The sequence below is a fragment of the Ctenopharyngodon idella genome, chromosome 5, assembly GCF_019924925.1.
Source record: "Ctenopharyngodon idella isolate HZGC_01 chromosome 5, HZGC01, whole genome shotgun sequence".
Lineage (NCBI taxonomy): Eukaryota > Metazoa > Chordata > Actinopteri > Cypriniformes > Xenocyprididae > Ctenopharyngodon > Ctenopharyngodon idella.
This window is the reverse complement of record NC_067224.1, coordinates 17504670-17523437: the sequence shown is the minus strand read 5'-3', so window position 1 is coordinate 17523437 and position 18768 is coordinate 17504670. Positions and strand designations below refer to the sequence as shown.

Here is an 18768-nt window from a genome sequence, read left to right as displayed (position 1 = left end):
ACGGAAAGTATTCAGACCCCCTTAAATTTTTCACTCTTTGTTATATTGCAGCCATTTGCTAAAATCATTTAAGTTCATTTTTTTTCCTCATTAATGTACACACAGCACCCCATATTGACAGAAAAACACAGAATTGTTGACATTTTTACAGATTTATTAAAAAAGAAAAACTGAAATATCACATGGTCCTAAGTATTCAGACCCTTTGCTCAGTATTTAGTAGAAGCACCCTTTTGATCTAATACAGCCATGAGTCTTTTTGGGAAAGATGCAACAAGTTTTTCACACCTGAATTTGGGGATCCTCTGCCATTCCTCCTTGCAGATCCTCTCCTCTGTCAGGTTGGATGGTAAACGTTGGTGGACAGCCATTTTTAGGTCTCTCCAGAGATGCTCAATTGGGTTTAAGTCAGGGCTCTGGCTGGGCCATTCAAGAACAGTCACTGAGTTGTTGTGAAGCCAATCCTTCATTATTTTAGCTGTGTGCTTAGGGTCATTGTCTTGTTGGAAGGAAAACCTTCGGCCCAGTCTGAGGTCCTGAGCACTCTGGAGAAGGTTTTCGTCCAGGATATCCCTGTACTTGGCTGCATTCATCTTTCCCTCGATTGCAACCAGTCGTCCTGTCCCTGCAGCTGAAAAACACCCCCACAGCATGATGCTGCCACCACCATGCTTCACTGTTGGGACTGTATTGGACAGGTGATGAGCAGTGCCTGGTTTTCTCCACACATACCGCTTAGAATTAAGGCCAAAAAGTTCTATCTTGGTCTCATCAGACCAGAGAATCTTATTTCTCACCATCTTGGAGTCTTTCAGGTGTTTTTTCATGTGTCTTGCACTGAGGAGAGGCTTCCGTCGGGCCACTCTGCCATAAAGCCCCGACTGGTGGAGGGCTGCAGTGATGGGTGACTTTCTACAACTTTCTCCCATCTCCCGACTGCATCTCTGGAGCTCAGCCACAGTGATCTTTGGGTTCTTCTTTAACTCTCTCACCAAGGCTCTTCTCCCCCGATAGCTCAGTTTGGCCGAACGGCCAGCTCTAGGAAGGGTTCTGGTCATCCCAAACGTCTTCCATTTAAGGATTATGGAGGCCACTGTGCTCTTAGGAACCTTAAGTGCAGCAGAAATTTTTTTGTAACCTTGGCCAGATCTGTGCCTTGCCACAATTCTGTCTCTGAGCTCTTCAGGCAGTTCCTTTGACCTCATGATTCTCATTTGCTCTGACATGCACTGTGAGCTGTAAGGTCTTATATAGACAGGTGTGTGGCTTTCCTAATCAAGTCCAATCAGTATAATCAAACACAGCTGGACTCAAATGAAGGTGTAGAACCATCTCAAGGATGATCAGAAGAAATGGACAGCACCTGAGTTAAATATATGAGTGTCACAGCAAAGGGTCTGAATACTTAGGACCATGTGATATTTCAGTTTTTCTTTTTTAATAAATCTGCAAAAATGTCAACAATTCTGTGTTTTTCTGTCAATATGGGGTGCTGTGTGTACATTAATGAGGGAAAAAAAATGAACTTAAATGATTTTAGCAAATGGCTGCAATATAACAAAGAGTGAAAAATTTAAGGGGGTCTGAATACTTTCTGTACCCACTGTAACCCTTCTCTCTCTGTCTGTCCCTCAGAGTGGTGCCTACAGGCATGATCCTATTTATTACCGGAGCAGAGGGAGCAGTTTGTGTCGAGCTCTGAGGGGGTGACGAGGTGGAGGCTGAGCTGAGAGCTCTGTGAGGACAAACTCTCACCGACATGCCTGCATATCTATACTCCGTATGCTCTCAGTCACAAGCACAATGGAAATGTGTATCCAGGTAAACATTCCCACAGATTCTGGCAGATGTGGCTCAGAAAATCAACAGTAATGCATATGGCACAGTATAAACACAGTGTCGCCACAATTTAAGTTATTAAAAAGGATGATGAGATCAAATATATTGATTGCATCTGCTTAACTTAAACTTCAGAGGAGCTCAGCATGTACTATATTTACAAAACTTGTTGTTTGTATTTGTGTTGAATTAGCCAATATTATTTTAATGCTTCTGAGACTGAGAGGCGGCACGATCTGGTTTTATCTCATCAACATCATCTGCAAACTGTATAAAAAACATATTCACCAGCATATTCCCATACGAACAGACTGCCATATTTCTTTTAAACCCACCAGGCAGCCAAGAAAACAAGCCACACAAGTGTCTGTCAATATTTAATCAAATACAGATCAGGTCCAAAAACCTTGCACATGTTCCCTCAATCCAAATCGATCAACGTAACAGCTGGAATATTCTGTAAGAAGCCGAAGATTGCTTATTGATCAAAGTACAAATTAAATCACCCAAAAGACTTCTTGCTCAGATATAAAAGTGCTGGTGTCTTTTGAGTTTTAGCCAAAGTGTACTCCAGCCCACTCAAGATGCCCCTGCTTGAAAAGCTTTTTAACCTTGCTTTATTATCTCCTCTTATATGCACGTCTTAAAATATATTTTCTTCAACACGACTGTTTGCAGTGCCTTTCGTCAGACCATGTGATATATCCCACAGACTTGGCCTGTATTGGATTTGATGAACTTTCTGCATCTTCAATCATTAAGAAACAAAGTTAAAAATACAGTTCTGCATGCTAAAACCCTTCAGATTTAATAACCTTGACATAAACAGAACAAAGCAATCATTAATTGTGTTATGCATAACAGTGGAGACCATAAAATCTAGTTCTTGGCCATTCATGTTAAAAATAATAAATACAAGCATAACACGGTGTCTTAACAGTAGCCACATTTAAGCTTGGACTAAAAATGCATCTATTTTACATCCTTTTCCTTTTTTTAATTTTTATATTTCTTTCTACAGTGTCTTTTTTTTTTTGTTCTTATTCATTATTTTTTATAGGCTATTCTTAAATTATTTTAAAACCGACTTTTAGACTACCTTCTTTTTTCACTTTTTCATGTCTGTGTAAATGCCTTCAATTTGGCATTTTGTAAGAAATGTACTAAATAACTAAAACCAGTTACCTAACCTTACACATTCTAACTATGGATGATGTGACAAATTATTAAAGCTATTTATTTATTTAAATAATTTATTTGTGTGTGTGTGCGTGTGTGTACATATTGGTTGCTTGGAAGAAAAAAAAAAACAAAACTATCAAATGTGAACAAAGAGAGATTGCTTATGGATTATGGTCACGGGAATCTTGTCTGGTTAATAGTACACAGATGAATGAAATATTAATGATGTTTATCATGGCATTGTAATGTTTTTTGTAACGTCATTGTAACGTATTTTCTAAACAGTGGCAGTCAGGAGGGCTGTTTAGTCTTCCACAAGTGAGAATGACAGCTGGCTGATGGGAGCTAAACAATTTGAATCCAAGGAGCTTTCAGTGACGACATGAACAATGCAATACGTGGCATATCACATCAAAGGCTTGTAGTTCAAAGACACGATTTGGGGTTTATTAGCATTATAACCAATATCAGTAATAATACCAAATGTCCTGATTCCCCTTTCCTCCTATTCCAGCCTGACAATATCCACATGCTTCTCTGCCTGCCAATAGCTTGTCGTGACATGCCATTATAATAATTGGCCATTCGCTCTCCATCCCCAGTTGGCCTGCCAATCTGCCCATTGACACAGTGGGAGCATGGCAGCCCATCATTCCAGTAATGACAACACAGCAGAGATTCAAGCTGGATTTCACCAATAATAATGATGATGGTATTAAAGCTAACCACCAGTGGGTCTCATCATCCCAGGGAGTTCACAGAAACAGGCAAGGATGCTAACTAAGTGAAAAGTTTTACAGAATTCAAAATTAATGACTGAAATAAATCTGAATGTTTATAATGTATATGAATGTACATGAATATGTATATGTAACTGCTCCGGTTCTACTTGCACTGCTCCGAGCAGGATTTAAACCGACGTTTCTGGCATGGGAAATGGGCACGCTAACAAGGATAGAGGCTAAAAACCATATCCTCTAGTGTCAGTCGCTAGTGCGCCTCTTGAGGCCAAGCTAGCCTCCATTACACTCAGCCCCCTAAACATCACTCCCATCCGGGTCACGGCACCAATGTAACCCCACTGGTCCTACTCGCACCACTCTGAGAGGGATTCAAACTGGCGTCTTTGGCATGGAATGTGGGCAGGCTAACAAGGACACTAAAGACTGCAGCCTCTAGTGTCAGTTGCTAGTGCGCCTTTTGAGGCCAGGAGATGTTGTTATACATATATATAAAACAACATTAGGCACAATTGACTTATAGACAATACCACCTGGAGACAATTTTCAAAAAATCTTCTTAAATGAACGTCATGAGGGTGAATACATTATGACAAAATTTTACATTTTTGAGTGAACTATCCCTTTAAGTCAGAGCTGTGAGGCACATCTGTGACCAGTATTACAACCATCCAAGTTGTATTCCTTTTGTGGTCAAATATATTTTGTATAATGAACGTATAATAAAAAAATAATAATAATAATAATAATTTAAACACTTCAAATCAATATTTCATGTCCATTTATTTATTTATTTATTTATTGGCAAGTAGCCATGTAATGAGCGAGACAGTGTAGACTCAGCCGGTCATTATCTGTAAGGTTTATCCGCTTCCCACTGAGCCAAAGAACACCCCTTATCTAAGATAAAATCACTGTAACACACAACCTCTCTGCTTACCGTTTTAATAAACCCCTTTAGGATATATATTGTGATAATGGCTGGCTGACTATACATATTGTAGGTACTATCCAGTAATTGAATCAGACCTCAATATTTCAATCCATAACAATGCCTATGAAACAGAGATTATTATCTTCTTTGTTCAGTACTGTTGGCCCTGACTGATCTAAATAGCAAGGTCACATTGTCAGGCCATGCTAAAGATAATGTGCAAAGCTGTGAATTATTCTTGATGCTTATAATTCAATGAGCCATGTCTGTCGATGTAGCCTGAAAATACCTGTGACATGCAGGAAAATGAAATCACATTAGCTAAAAGTAGAATGCTAACAATGTCTGAGATCATTCTGAGCATGAGCAGAACATGTTCAGGATGGAAAACAGGGAAAAGCATGATGTTTAACTAAGAATTGTCAATGTTCCTGTGATGGTTTAGTTTAATTTTGATGATTTTGCTAATTGCATATGATTGAGTAGAATGTTGCTACATTTATACATTCTAATAACATGAAAATGAATTAACCCCCCCAAAAAAGAAGAATTTTAAAATGTCAATTTGCAAAATATAAATTAAATTAAATTGCAACTCCTTAGCCTTTAATGCAAAATGGAGGTTATCTTTTTCACAAACAGCTTTTATATGAAGAACAGCTTCCACAAGGTTAGAAAACAAAGCAAAATCTGGAACTTTGCTCAATATTTCAATTATAGCCGGATACGAATGAACTAGAGATATTTTAAACAGTCTTTAATGAAAACGCAGGAGATCGTTGGAAGAACACTGAAAATAAACACCACATTACATAAAGACAATAACCGACAAAGGACTAAACAGAACAGGGAGAATATATGCAGAAGATAAGAAGGAATTAAATGAGAGACAGCTGATAATTATAAGTAACCACAGGAACAAATAGGTACATAATCAGGAACCAAAAAAGAAACTAAACAGAGCAAGGAAACAGGAACTACGGAAAATGAACAGCATATCAAAATGCGTCCATGGAACTAAACATAATCATGACAAAAAATAGCATCTGGTTTAATTTCTATTTCTTTAAAATATCTACTGTATTATGCTAATTGTTGCTTACAGCTGTATTGAATGTGTCTAAACGTAAAAATCAAATCAATTACTTCAAGAACAGCAGACCAGCCACTAAAACACAAGACAGAGCCAATATGTATTTTAAGGAAAAAGTTTTGTAGCTGTTCTGGGTTTTGTCTGTTTGCCAATTAATCTGAGGTAATATAGATTTCTTTTCATGTTTCATGCATCACTGACAGTGTTTTTTTTTTCCTCCTTTTCTATTTCCACACTGATTCCAATGTCATTTCCATTTGTAACAAAGGACCAGAATTCAGCACAGGGTTTATTCTTGCTGATAAAATCCCACTAACTCAATTTTATCAGTCCTATTAAGCCTGTCAGCAATTACAAAGACTGTTCATGGCTGCAACAAAGCCCACTAAGCTGTCATTCTTGGGGCTCTATTATCACTTTCCTTTTATCATTTAATTGCAGGAATTACCCAGACACTAGATTTGGTTAACTAATGTTTTTAGATACTGTATATGTGCCAATCCATTTCAACGAGTGAAAAAGAAATTGGATCCCATTTTAGACCTTTAGCTGTTTTGAGATTTAACAAACGTACTTACAGAGCAGAGCTTTACTCAGCTTAACTGAAGGTAATCACACAAGGCTGATAACATGAGTCTTTCAAAGTTGGCTTTGATAAGACACAAAGTCTCCTTTTGAAGAAATGCGTGTGTCTTCTGCAGAATGTTTATGACTATGCACAAGGGACAACTTGAAAACACACAGAAACCTGGTGAATTTCAAGTGTGTAAAACTATACATAACAAATGAGTCACAGGTCTGAACAATCATTCAATTCTACTTAAATGTCAAACAGCCACGCTTGGTCAAGTAAACTCTTGTATTTTGACACATGATTTTGGCACTGGAGAAACTGAGGTTACATGCAAATCAGTTTACCGTTTTATCTTTCCACTACCACATTAATCACTCTTTCCTTAGGGAAATAACTTTTTTTTTTTTTTCATTCCTCTTCTCCTCCCACATTTTGGACACCCATTGCAATGTTTACTAGCTCTTGCCCAGATCCACACTTGGCCATCATCATTCCCTCACCTGTGCCCCATCTGCCATTATTATGAATCTCATCCAACAGCAGCCTATGCTTGAATGCTTGCAACCTATGGTTGCATCCTACTGCAGTTACAGTGCTCAGCCTAAATGAGTACACCCCCTTTGAAAAGTAACATTTTAAACAATATCTCAATGAACACAAAAACAATTTCCAAAATGTTGACAAGACTAAGTTTTATATAAAATCTGTTTAACTTATAACATGAAAGTAAGATTAATAATATAACTTAGAGAACAAAATTTTCAGTTTTACTCAAATTAGGGTGATGCAAAAATGAGTACACCCCACTGAAAGTCTCTGGAGCAAAGCTAAATGTTAGACTACAAATGTCTAATTTAACAAGAATTCAACCACAGGTGAGTCTAATTATTCATTACACAGGTGTCCAGCAAACAGTTGACTATAAAAGGTTGTTAAGACCCCTTCCCATTTCATGCTGTCAGCAATGGCACCACATGGAAGAGAAATGTCACAAGACCTGAGAAAGAAAATAATTTCTTTACACCAGAAAGGTGAAGGCTACAAGAAGATTAGCAAAGCTTTATTTATCAGTCAGAATACTGTAGCAAAAGCGGTACAAAAATTTTAAAAAGATGGAACTGCAACCATCTCACAGAGACGTCCAGGTCGTCCACGGAAGTTAACACCTCGACAGGAGCGTCTTCTGATGAGAAGGTTTGAAGAAAATCGGCATGCAAGTTCACTGCAGTTATCTAAAGAAGTAAAAAGCCAAATTGAGGTGACTATTTCCCGTAACACAATACGGCATACACTGCAGAGGAATGGAATGCATGGGTGTCGTCCACAAAAGAAGCCTCTCCTAAAGTCCAGGCACAAAAAAGCCCGCCTAGAGTTTGCCAGGGCCCATGCTGACAAAGATGTAGACTACTGGGACTCTATACTCTGGAGTGATGAGACCAAGATAAATGTTTTTGGAACTGATGGCTTCAAAACTGTATGGCGTCGCAAATGTGAGAAATACAATAATGCATGGTGCCTACAGTGAAACATGGTGGTGGCAGTGTCCTTATGTGGGGCTGCATGAGTGCTGCTGGTGTCGGGGAGCTGCATTTCATTGATGGCATCATGAATTCACAGATGTTCTGCTCTACTGAAAGAGAAGATGCTACCATCACTCCATGCCCTTGGTCGTCATGTACTTTTCCAACATGACAATGACACATTTCTAAAGAAGAAAAGGGTGAAAGTGATTCAGTGGCCAAGTATGTCTCCTGATCTGAACCCAATCGAACACCTATGGGGAATTCTGAAGAGACAAGTTGAGCATCACTCTCCATCCAGCATCCAGTCTCTAAAAGAGGTCATTCTTGAAGAATGGAAAAAGATAGATGTTTCAAAATGTCGCCAACTTGTTCATTCCATGCCTAGAATGCTGTCATTAAAAATCATGGAGGCCATACAAAGTACTAGATGTTATAGTTTTTGTTGTGGGGTGTACTCATTTTTGCATAACCCTAATTTGAGTAAAGCTGAAAAATGTGTAATCTAAGTTATATTATTAACCTTACTTTCATGTTATAAGTTAAACAGATGTTATATTAAACTTAGTCTTGTCAACATTTTGGAAATTGTTTTTGTGTTCATTGAGATATTAATTTAAATTTAAAATGTTACTTTTCAAAGAGGGTGTACTCATTTATGCTGAGCACTGTATAATAGAATATATAATTTAGATACAAAATATAATTTTAACAGAATACTAGAATAATTAGTCAAAAAATAATTATTAATACTGTGGCTGGATTCAAATGAACATATGTGCATTTATGCATGTATGCTTTATTATTATTATTTTTATTATTATTACTTTATTTCATTTTTTAAATTGGTTTAAATATATGCCAGTACAGGGAGGTGGACTTCCCTAGCAGAAGTAAGTGAAAACTTCTCATGTTTAAGTAATACTTGACTCACATCAGAGTCTTGTTGATTTATCATCTAAAGTCATATATGCTAATATTGCACATTCTATATTTTCAAGCATAAGAGCATGTCAGTTCATATATGTACCACACTGACCCATTATGGAAATCTAATACAAATAAGAAAATATAAAATGTATTATATAGTAAACATAGCCTTATTTCTGTATATTTCACAGGATTTGTTCGTAAATCTAAACAGATTCATGACACATTCATGGCAGTCTTCTACCTTCAAACTCAAATAAATAAATAAATAAAAAGTGGAAAAGGCGGGGGAAATGTCCCCAAAAAGCAATACTGATAATAACAAAATGTTACATGATAATGAATGCAATTTATTCAGCTATTTCTGAAAATCTTAGAAGGCACAGTGAATAGCTATTATTCTCTAGAATGGCACCGTTGCACATGGCAATCATTGTAAACAGCATGAAGTTTGCACTTCTTTTGACACAATTATGGTTTTACTGTGACACCCAGAATGTGGGATTTTATACATGTTAACTTATGAATCCGATTAAGTAGTAAATAATTCCATGTGAAATGTAAAAGCATCTTTATCATTGGCCTGAGTTTGAAACACTGTTGAGCAGACACTATATACTGGACTTAAGTCAGTGAAAAATTTGCCCAGTGATTATTAAGCCACTTTTTCATTTCAGGAAGATTCCAACAGAGAGAAATAATACATAAGCTTGCCAACATAGGCAAACTTCTACAGTCAAGCGTTTTGTTATGCTGCATTAACACAACTGTTGGGGCATTTTTTGCTACCAACTCACAACACAAAAGAGCTTTTCACACTTGAAATAGTTAACCTTGGGTCATTCTAAACCTCGGTTAAACAGAATCCTGTGTTATCTTGCTTCACGTTTTATACTGCTCAGAATATTACCAGGGTTAACAATTAATCCTAGGTATTCATAAGCTGCTGTATTACACTGTACATTCCTAAACCTTGGGTTAACATTCTTATTTGCATATTTGCGGAGGCAAATTGATTGTACGGGTGCAGCATACAACCTGTTTACATAAAGGTGCATTGTGCATTTTCATATTGTTGACTGTACTATCAAGGTTATACTGAATAGATTTTTCAGACTATAAAGTTAAGAATGAAACTACAAATGTTGTGTTTTCTGTTAGAATTTGAAATTTTTCCCCTCAAACGGTGAAACACAGCCTACTGTTTATACACACATGGCGTTTCTGTGACTTTACAAAGCATGCAAATATGAGGCATGCGTTTAGATGTCGATTGCTAAGAAACTAGCCGTAACATTCTAGCATTCAGCATTGTTTCACACTGTACAGTACACATTTAGCACAGCAACGCGGGGTTAACACAGCAAGAGCTCTGCTAATTCTGCTCCAGAGCAGCAAACACATCGCTTCGCTTCAGAAGGCCTTTATTAACCCCCCGGAGCTGTGTGCTTATCTTTTATGATGAATGATAGAGTTGTCAAAAGTACCGACTTCGGTACCAATCGGTAATGAAATTTTTAAAAATGTGACACTTTGAGCGCTGTCGAGCGGATTCGTAAACACCTCTGATTGGCTATTGTGTTCACGTGGTCATTGGATATGTCTGTGATTGGCTACAATGATCAAAGCATGGGAGTGTTTGAGTTTGTATGCGTTTTGAAAGCGGAAGCGGGAGCGTTTGAAAGCAGGCATCTATCAGTGGACTAGTGATTACGAATCCGCTCAACAGCGCTCAAAGTGTCACATTTTTTTTAAAATGTCAGTACCGACATGGTACCAAAGTCGGTACTTTTGACATCTCTAATGGATGGTTGGACTTTTTTGAACCTCGTCCTCTATTTACTGCCATTATAAAGCTTAGGAGAGCCAGGACATTATTTAATATAACTCCAATCGTATTCGTCTGAAAGAAGAAAGTCATATACACCTAGGATGGCTTGAGGGTGAGTAAATCATGGTGTAATTTTAATTTTGGGTGAACTATCCCTTTAACAGTATAACAATTCATTTTTCAGTTGCTATTTTGTGATACCCACCCACAAGCCCCTGTCCCAATCACATTCAGCTCTGACCTACCATCCATACCCATTGCTGGAAATTGCAAAATCTGCCAACTGACTGGAAAGTGCAGGAGACAACAGTAAGTAACCCCTGGGTTAAACAATTATTACTGAGATAATTTTAAGATTAGAGAGTAAGAGAGAGAGAGACACAGTTACAGCAGCAGAACAGTTAAGGAGCTTATATTCAAATCCCTTTTCATCTCTGATTTATCCTCCAGCTAGTATCCACACACAATCACACACACTTAATATGCAACAGTAAATGTTGATTTTTCTGCCTTTTTATGCTGGAGTGGCAAAAGATCAGACTGCTTCTGACCATATGTTCAGCAGAGGATGGGGGGAAAAATAAGTGAAAATAAATCATGCAATAACATCTGTCTCTGTTTGCAATAATCACAGCAAAAAGCAATGTGTGTGCACTTGCATTTGAGTGGATATAAATACATACATAAATTACATTAGGCCTGGTAAATTAACCAAAAAAAGAGAGAAAAAAAAAATGCTTAATGAAAGTGATATTCTTTAATATGACACTACCAATGAAATACTGTTTAATATCTGCATCTGAAATCGCTTATTGAATCCTCATGGGATAGTTAAGTGTCCACTGGATGGATGCACACTTCATAATATCAGAGGAAATAGTAGGTCATTCGATTACTTTTTTCTGAATACTGTGAATTCTGACATGCTACACTTTTCACATACTGCTGTTTGCCTACTGTACAATAAGGAAAGGGGCATACAGTATTTGAATGGCGAGCATGTGTTTTTCCTTCAATCTTAAAGAATTTGACTTAAAAACGAAATATGAAATCACATACATAATGGAACATATGAATTGGTCACACATCTATTGGTCACACATCTTCAAATAATACAAATTAGCAGGGCAGAGTTCAAACTTGAACTTTGGAACACAGTGAAATTTGTTTGATCTTGCGTTTCCTGTCACCCGCATTCGCATGTGCATGAATGGAAGCCAATGAAACGAAAAGTGTTGTATGACACTTCCTTTAGTTAATTAAATAATTAGTTGACTAAAATTTTTAAGCCTTAATAAATGCCTTATACACTTACTGTGCATTTGCAAATGAGGAGCGGAAAATGCCTGGCAGCAGCTAATTGCTGTGTGATACACTTGTAGTAACGTTTGCCACGCATGTTTAAAAATATGCAGATTGTGCAGGAGTTTATACTAAATTTAGTTCGTAAATTATATTATTTACATATTGGATGCTTTGCAGTTGTTATATAACTATAGCAGTTTGGACAGTTTCATTATAGCTGGGTTAACAAAAGTTTATTAAATTGACCAAATATATAGCACACACATACCATACACACGGTATATAACACACACATATCAAAGTAAAGGTGTGAGACACTGCAATGTAAAAGCCTTGTTATGCCGGGTTCAGACTACACAATATCAGCCTGATTTTGGCACAATCCATTTGCCGTAAGATATAGTGGTGATTTGTAGACGACAATGGGCGTCAGGACACAAGAATCGATAGTTTTATCTTGTATAGTGTGTCATAGTGGATAGCAAACGGTGCTGCATCTGTGACGCTTCACAATGTCACAACAAAAAGGCTAGTATGTTTATTGTTTTCAATACTCCACAACAAGTTCCGTCACATCTGTGGAGCTGACCAATAGGAGCACAGAAGCTCTTCCGTACACAGCTTTCAAACATTGTGAAACGAAAAAGAGATGACGGTAAACTCTCAGAAAAAAAAGGTATGGCGCTGTCACTGGGGTAGTACCCTAAGGTACAAAAGTGAAAAGGTACATTTGTACCTTACTACCCCTATATGGTACATATTAGTACCTTAAAGGTACATATTAGCACCTTTTCACTTTTGTACTTTAGGGTACCGCCCCAGTGACAAGCGCCGTACCTGTTTTTCTGACAGCGTAGGTGGAATTATGCAATGGAGGAAAGCTTTGTGGAACTATTGCAAAAATACTACCGCAACGATACTACTGGAGCTATAATGTTTCCTTGAGGGACTAATACATTTGACAGAGTGAAAAGAGATAAATGCTGGCGAACTATAGCGGAGGTGTTTCAGCAACCCGGTGAGTACTGGAATTAGCATTAAGCTAACACTCTGCTTTGGTAGCCATTGTTTGTTAAGCTCTTGTTTCCGAAAGTCAGTTGCTAGTTCCACCTTCTCGATGACATCATGCACGTCGTTAAAGACAGCAAGCGATGACTGGTTGGGAAGCAACATGTAGTTTGACATGTTTCTTGTCCACGACACAACACGACACGACAACAAGAATTTAGGAGTCAAAATTGCATAATCTGACACAGTGACTATCATAACAGACAAAAATATCATGTAGTCTGAACACGGCATTAGGCTGGTTTCAGACCCATCTGAAACTGGAAGTGTATACATAAGATGCATTCATGTGTTCAAAAAAGTAGAGCACAATATAGCAACCGAATGTAACTACAGCATTCATCCAACAACTCACCCCTAGTTAAAACTCCCCTGTAGTCAATAATTTTATCACTTAAAACTCATCTTTGATCACCAAAATGACACATTTAATCATTTTTCCTGTGAAAAAACAATTTCTTCATGGCCTTGCATCATTTATTATACGCGGATATATGAATATGGTAATTAGCCACCCCTCCACTCACTCACACAAACTCATGAGATCCACTCGCTGAACTTACTGAGGTAAACGCTTCATAATGGTATCGCTTTTTACAACGCCAGACACATAACGGTAATTAATATGATTACCCTTTTGCTTTTCTACATTATCAAACAGCTCATAATGTGTTGCTAATGTTACACAAACCATGTTCCCATTCGTAAGTTAGACAGCTGTCTTCTAAGGCATATAGGCATATAGTTCATCATAACATCGTTATATACATCATACACTCGCTATATTGCCAAATCTACCTGATTTTTTATATCAACAGAAAAATATACCGGGATATATTCTTTAGAGACTCTCTTGCTTCAGAGTGGTCATGTTTAATGATATGCTAAAGCCCGCCGGGATGTTGACATGATTGGCACAAGGTGACGTCAGAAACACCAGCGATTTCAAACCACGGGTTTGAGACCGTTTTAAAGAGAAAATACTCAGCAATGGTGCTGACTTATGAATTTGCACATGGTTTGTCTTAAAGCATATTAAAAACACCACATAGACATATAAACAACATTAAAAACTTGATTTTCACCACAGGGGGACTTTAAGGGAAACAGTGCTGGAAACAAGTCACTGGGAAACAAGTCACTGCATGAACTTACTGTGTTGGCAGTGGATTCCGTTAAAGCCTGATGGGCACTTGCAGACGTATCCAATGAATGTGTCACCCCTGAACGTTTCACTGATTTCACAGGTGCCTCCATTGTGACAAGGGTTTGGGTGGCAGGGTCCTGTAATATAGACAAATATAAATAAGCAGACAGACTGAAGTGTTTTTTTTGTTTTGTTTTTTTTTTAAATGTAAGCAAGTGTTCACAACCCACATAATGGGTTAGAACAGATGGGTTAGAAACAGTCATCAGCAGTTTATAACATGGCCTGCAGTGAAGCGCTTGCATCTCTATCTACAGTGGTTCAAGAATGACTGCAGTGACATACAGGAGAAAAAAAAAAGATAAATAATTGAGCACAGCGAATGAAAGGATGAAATGGGAGACAGTCACAGAGAGAAATAGAGAAAGAGAGAAATGTAAGTATAAGCGTCACTTGCTGAGGTCACCATGGGGCAGCTTGAGGGATAAATGATATCATGGGCACTGCATTACCTCTTCTGGCACTGTGTCAACACACAGACAGAGAAAGGGAGAGAAGAGAGAGAGAAAGAGCAAGCTGGCATTTCACTCACTTGCTACAATCAGCCAGAGAGTTAAATCGGAGCAGAAATTAATAGATGAGTATGTGAAAAGGTTATAGAGCAACGCTATTTGACAGGATGTCAGTTTAATGACATTATAAGTGAATGATGGATTCAGTAAAAGTATGATACATATGGCATATATTAGGTAACTAGATAATATGTACATTTATTGTAATATGCTTTGGCAGGAGGATTGTCTCCCCCAGCTGATTCTGTTTCCACTCAAGGTTTTATCCCTCTTTTACGCTGTAAAATATGAGGCGATTCTAGGACTTTTTGGAGTCAGATCCTTATACTTATTTTTTTAAGTAAATATCCTGGGGGAACTTAAAAAGTAAAGCTGTCATGATTTCATCAATAGAACAATTATCTAGTTAAATAGTTTCAGTTTATGTTTTTATACAAATTGCACACTTACATGCAAACTTAAATACAAATTATTTTATGTTTTTTTAATATAAACTATTAATATAAACTATAAACTATCTATTTCTATGGGAATATTTATTTATTTATTTTTTAATTTTAAAAGAAGATTCATATGCTCATCAAGGTTGCATTTATTTTGATATTTATTTTAAAAATACAGTTTAAAAAGTAATATTGTGGATTATTATTACAATTTAAAATAACTGTTTTCTATTTTAATACGTTTTAAAATGTAATTCCTGAGATGGCAAAGCTGAATTTTTAGCCGCCATTACTCTAGTCTTCAGTGTCACATGATCCTCCAAAAATCATTCAAATATGATGATTTGCTGCTCAAGAATCCACAAAAACAGCATGACTGTTTTTAACATTAATGATAATAAGAAATGCTCAAATTTCTTATTATCAATGTTAAAAACAGTCATGGTGTTTTTGTGGATACCATTTTTTTAAGGATTCTTTGATGAACAGGAAGTTCAAAAGAACAGCATTTATTTGAAATTTGTAACATTATAAATGTCTTTAATGTGCCCTTGATGAATAAAAGTAATAATTTCATCACAAGTCAATTGATTACTCAATTCATCACACGTCAGTTGATTTTTTGCTCACTCTGGGCAATAGTTTTGTAAACCTAATTTTAAACAAATATGTATTGTAAAAATTGACTTGATTTCATTTGACTTAAATGAGTGTATAAGGATATGAGATTTATATTTATTCTTAATGGTTTGAGTTCTCTACTCCAAATGGAAAACCATTTTGATTTCATCCATCGCCTTGGGGAAAAAAAAAAAAAAAAAAAAGTCATGAATGTGAAGTCATGAATGACCAATCAAAATGCTGATTTCACTAAGAGCTTTTAAAACAACATTCAGGCAATGGACTGATTGTTCTGGAGTAGCTTCTAATCTTTTAGTCTTCACAAATCCTGCATTTGCAAGCAAGTCAAGCTCATAAGAACCCCCAGAAGGCCCATATCTCATGGCCTATCAATACCATACTGATGTTTAAAACATTAGAGTGCCTGCATCGGGTTGCATGCTGTCAAAAGTTGCTTGATGAAATTGCAGGGCAGTCAGTTTAATCTTTCAAAATATCAGTAGCAAGTTCTGCTAGAGGGCATGGGTGGAGTAGAGAGATGAATTACAGAGATATGATCAATGTGCTCTTAAGTGCAAAGACCGACAAAATGTAGATTGTTCAAAAGACAAAAAAAAAAAAAAAAAAAAAAAACATTTAGGGTTCCTAAGCAGAGGAGCTCTGGATGAGTGTCTTCAAAATGTTTGTTCGTATATGTGAAACAGAAGGATCTCTGAAAGATATTAAAATATACACTACCATTCATAAGTTTGTGGTCAGTGAGCATTTTTTTTTAAAGGGGACCTATTATGCCCCTTTTCTCAAAATGTAATATAAGTCTCTGGTGTCCCCAGAATGTGTCTGTGAAGTTTCAGCTCAAAATACCCCACAGATCATTTATTATAGCTTGTCAAATTTGCCCCTATTTGGGTGTGAGCAAAAAAACACTGTTTTTGTGTGTGTCCCTTTAAATGCAAATGAGCTGCTGCCGCTTTCCAGAAGAGGGCAGAGCTTTAACAGCTCGCACTTCGGTTGCTCAACAACAATAAAGCTGGAGAATCTCATGCAGCCAAAATGACGATTGTCAGTAACGGTGTTCAGCCTTACACTGTTCAAACCGGAGTCGGACACTGATGGAAAGACTAAGGAAGAAGTTACAACTTTTAGAATGCAACTGGACATTTCTGAATGGTTAGTGGATAAATTTATGTAGTTGCTGTGGAGTTGATTCAACTCATCGACTAGCATGTGCCGTCATGTTAGTCTTATGTGCAAATCCAGTGTTGAATTGGCCCTCGTTTGTGAAGCAGTCTGGCGTAAAATGACGGCATGGCAACAACACTCTACTACAACAACTCTTCCCCTTCTCTAAAGCAGCCCAACATGTCACTAACCCGTGAAGAAGCTCGTTGTAGTCCCTACCAGCCGTTTGTTGTAGTCCTCAAATAGCGATTTCTGTAAAAGAAAATATCTCCCTTTGCATTGAACTTTGAGCGCTGTAACTTTGCAGATTTTGTTTATGCTCAAACAGCAAAATTACACACTAACTAAATTTAAAAAAGTGAAATCATAATCAACCACTCCTTTAAAGAAATTAATACTTTTATTCAGTAAGGTGGGAGAAGAAAATCGTCTATCGATGCATCGCGATTCTCTCTCCAACAATTCTGGATCGATTCTGAGAATTTCAGAATCGATTCTGAGCTTAGTTTTTATTCAGATGCGCAATGACACTGCGTGTGCTTTAGAAACACCCGGATTCTGCTTGCTTCCAATTCCTCACACACATACACCACTCGAACCTTCCGTAAAATAGTCTTTCATAAAGTTCGGAAAGGTTGAAGCGAATTACGACATTTGAGGGCTTCACTGCACAGGATGCGCTGTGAGAGACGCGCGCTTTGTTTGATGTTGCTGTGCGCGGTCTCGCCTGTCGGTATTTTCCTTACAAATGCTCTACGAAGGCATGTAATTTGGAATGCAGTGGACTTATACATTTAAAATATGAAACTCACTTACAGAAGGCAGCTTTCAACTTCAAATGCTGACGCTTTGTTTGTGAAGAGTGCTCGCGCATGCGGCTATGCGCGACTCCGTATAAGTAGTTTAATGTACTTGCGTCTCAAAGTGGTTTTATAACACAAAATTAATGTAAACACAGCCAGTTTTGTCTTAAGGGATTAAATGGACAGGACAAACCGCATTACTTATTATATTTCAAAAGAGATCCGTGCGTGAATGCAGCTTATTAGATCTCCCGCTATCTATGATGTAACAATCAAACGACATTAAACATGAGAAAGAAAACGTTCAGATAATCTTAAATACTGAAAGCACTCTTTGTTTATTGCTTGTAATATGTTCCGTTGCTCCTCTTTCTTATTTGCTACTTTCTTAGATGTTTTGAAGTTATATTAGTTTAAAATTCTTAACATACAATTGTTTTATTTATTTTTTTTCAATTTGTAATTATTTAAAAAAGTAGGCCTACTTATAATTACTTATGTAAGGACATGTAAATGTAAGGATTTTAAGGTTTTTAAGTTGGTAAACTAATTAATTAATAATAATAATAATAATAATAATAATAAAAAGAAAAAGTAGATAAAGAATCGTTTTGGAATTGGATCGTGACTCCCAGAATCAGATCGGATTGTGAGGTAACTAAAGATTCCCATAGAATCCTGAAAAAAAAAAAAAAAAAAAATGCATTTTTGTTTCAACCAAAATATTAAGCCGCACAACTCTTTTCAAAATCGATAATAATACATTTTAAAAAATTAAGTAACATTTTGTAGGGATCATGTGACCCTGAAGATTAGAGTAATGGCTGCTGAAAAGTCAGCTTTGGAATGAATTCCATTTATATATATATATATATATATATATATATATATATATATATATATATATATATATAGTTATTTTAGAAAAGAGTTAAGTTAAAACTAAAATTTTTGAACTGTATACTGTAAATCACTATTTTGTTT

The 18768-nt window shown here is 36.8% G+C and overlaps 2 protein-coding genes across 4 annotated transcripts in view; both read right to left on the bottom strand.

Annotated features, from left to right (window-relative positions):
* poc5 (POC5 centriolar protein homolog (Chlamydomonas)) overlaps positions 1-18768 on the bottom strand; it is a 703663-nt gene that overhangs the window by 524804 nt on the left and 160091 nt on the right. The window lies entirely within an intron of this gene.
* Positions 1-18768, bottom strand: part of edil3a (EGF-like repeats and discoidin I-like domains 3a) — a 193161-nt gene that overhangs the window by 105667 nt on the left and 68726 nt on the right. For all 3 annotated transcript variants that reach the window (XM_051893456.1, XM_051893455.1, XM_051893457.1), the window contains one exon: positions 14172-14300. In XM_051893456.1, the coding sequence (XP_051749416.1) occupies positions 14172-14300 (129 nt within the window). The remainder of the gene's footprint in view (positions 1-14171; positions 14301-18768) is intronic.